This window comes from Crocodylus porosus, unplaced genomic scaffold, assembly GCF_001723895.1.
Source record: "Crocodylus porosus isolate Cpor-Errol unplaced genomic scaffold, CroPor_comp1, whole genome shotgun sequence".
NCBI lineage: Eukaryota > Metazoa > Chordata > Crocodylia > Crocodylidae > Crocodylus > Crocodylus porosus.
Window position 1 is genome coordinate 38,576,243 of NW_017728915.1, and position 2,472 is coordinate 38,578,714.

The following is a 2,472-nucleotide window of genomic DNA, read 5'->3' on the forward strand; positions in this document are numbered from 1 at the left end:
GGAGCCGGCGGCCTCCGCCAACGGCAGCCCGCTGCCCGCCGGCTCGCCCTCCGCCCCCCTGACCCTCTCGCCAGTGCCTGAAGCCCTGAGGGACGCCGGCCTGCAGCCCCCCACGCCGCCAGGGTACACGGACAAGAGCGTGCAGACGCCCCCCGCCAAGGCCCTGCCCGGCCCGGTGCCCAACGGCAACCACCGGTACTGCCGCCTCTGCAACATCAAGTTCAGCAGCCTCTCCACCTTCATCGCCCACAAGAAGTATTACTGCTCCTCCCACGCCGCCGAGCACGTCAAGTAGAGCCACGGGGCTGCCCCGCTCCCCGCCTGCCCCCCGGGGTGCCCTCGGCAGGGGCCCAGCCCCTCGCCCCTGTGCCCGCTGCAGCCACAGGGTCTCCAAGGTCCCGTGGGCACACAGGACTCCCCCCCAGCCCTGCCCCCCCAACGTAAAGGGGGGTTGCAGCTGGAGAGGGCGATTGCACTACACGGGTGCAAGCCAAGCCCAGAGGGACACGCATACACGTGCACGTGCGGCTTGCACCAGGGGGTGTCCGTGGGGTTCCTGAAATGTGTGCATGTGTCCGTCTCTCCCCCCCGCCCCCCATCCCACCAAGCCCGTGTTGGGGGTGGGGGTCGCGTAGAGCCGCTGCGGACTGGACTGAGAAACGCGAGAGCACTGAGGCCGCGCGTGCTGCCCGCCCGTGGGACCGCGGGTATCAGCGTGTACATAAATAAATGCGTCTCCGAGCGCCGCGCCTCACCGTGTCCCTGTGCCACGCCGCTGCAGGGGAGGGGGACCGGGACCCCCCCGCCCCGGGCTGCTTGCGCTGCGCTAGGCAGGCGAACGGGTGCTGGAGGCTGCAGCGGGTGTGTCTGGGGTCTGTGCCTGCTTGGCGTGGCCATCCCTGCACCCCGGTGCCCTGCTCTCTGCCCCCCGGACCTGGCTCCATCAGGGACCTGAGGGGCCAGCCGGAAAGGGCAGGGGCCGGGGGGAGCAGCCTGGCTTCCCGGGAAGGGGAGCGTTTGGGACGTTAGCCGGGAGTTGGGGGGAAACTGAGGCAGCAGCTGGGCCCAAAGCCAGAGCAAGCAGGAGCAAGACCCTTCCCGACGCTGAGCGGGCCAGGCAGAGCGGCTGCAGGTAAGACCCGATGGCGGGGAGGAAGACCCAGGCGTCCAGTTCCCCGCTCGGCCTGCCCGGAGGCAGGACCTGGACACAAGCACATGACGCGACTGTGACCTCAGCTGCGACGGGACCCGCGGCGCTGATGTCACAGTGGGCAAGGGAAGGTTCAGGAAGGGCGGGCTGGACCGGGGAGGGGGGTCCAGGCTGGGCTGGGGCTTGTTATGGGGGCTGAGTGGCCCCGGGACAAGCCGAGGCAGCTCAGGGGTCCTGCAGTAGGCACCAGACACCTCTCACCAGTCCCTGGGAGCCCCCGTGCCCTGGATGTGCCCCCGTGGGCCCTGACTCCGGGCAGGGGGTCTTCACCCCAATCCTGCCCAGCTGTCCCCGTGGGGGCAGCCGTGGACCACGCTCCCTAGGCATGGCCGCCGCGGACCGGAGCACGACGGCCGGGCTGGGCCGCGTGCAGGGCCAGCTGCGCGCTGCCAGGGCCAGGCTGAGCGCCAGCCATGCAAAGACTCGAGCCGAGCTGAAGGCAGCGCAGCCGTGATGGGCCAGGTGAGCGAGCCCACGGCAAAAGCCAGCCAGGGGAGCCCCGATGAACCCCTGCCACCCTGGTCCCTGCAGAGCTGCTGTCCCACAGACCCCAGCCCCGCACCAGGGGACCCGGGTCTGGGTGGCAGCATGCCCCAGGGTGCGTCAGTGCATTGGGAGCGATGCCAGGGGCTGCGCGGGTGACCCTGAAGCCGAAGTGCCCAAACCTTGGCGGGGGTAAGAGGTTCAAGGAGGGACCTGGTCTCATGCTGCTTTTCTCCCCTAGGTGCAGATGACGGCCCCAAGCCGAGAGACCAGAGGGCAGAGCTGGACGGGCCAGCCCGGCTCGAGCGAAGGCGGCCTGGGAGCGGGCAATGGCGGAGAACCAGGCCCAGCTGCAGGCAGTATCCCAGGCCCACGCAGGGCCGCGGCAGTCGCTGGCGAGCACCGCGCAGGCCCTGCTGCAGCCGACCCAGCCGCACGCCCGGGCTGCCCCGCTCCGGCAGGACAGGGCTGAGCCTGAAGCCGCGTGGGCGCTGGCGGCCCCGCAGCCGCCCCCGCCGGGCCCGGTGCTGCAAGCCGTGTACGAGCAGGCAGTCGGAGCCGTGCACCAGGTCCTGGCCGCGGCCGTGCAGGAGCCGGGGGGAGGCCGGCCGGCGGCCGTGCTCCGCCAGCTCGCCGCAGAGGTGCACGCCCGGGCAGAGAGCACCCTGCGCGCCATCCTGGCTGGGGCTGGGCAGGGCCTGGCCAAGCCCCACCGGGATCAGCTGGCCGTGGCCCTGTGCTGCCAGGTGGCCGTGGCCGTCCGGGATGGCATTGTGGCT

The 2,472-nt window shown here is 71.5% G+C and overlaps 1 protein-coding gene across 1 annotated transcript in view; it reads left to right on the forward strand.

Annotated features, from left to right (window-relative positions):
* ZFPM1 (zinc finger protein, FOG family member 1) overlaps positions 1 to 743 on the forward strand; it is a 40,291-nt gene extending 39,548 nt beyond the window's left edge. The window contains exon 12 of the mRNA XM_019535449.1: positions 5 to 743. Within this exon, the coding sequence (XP_019390994.1) occupies positions 5 to 295 (291 nt within the window). The 3' untranslated portion in view covers positions 296 to 743. The remainder of the gene's footprint in view (positions 1 to 4) is intronic.
* The last annotated feature ends 1,729 nt before the right edge of the window (positions 744 to 2,472 follow it).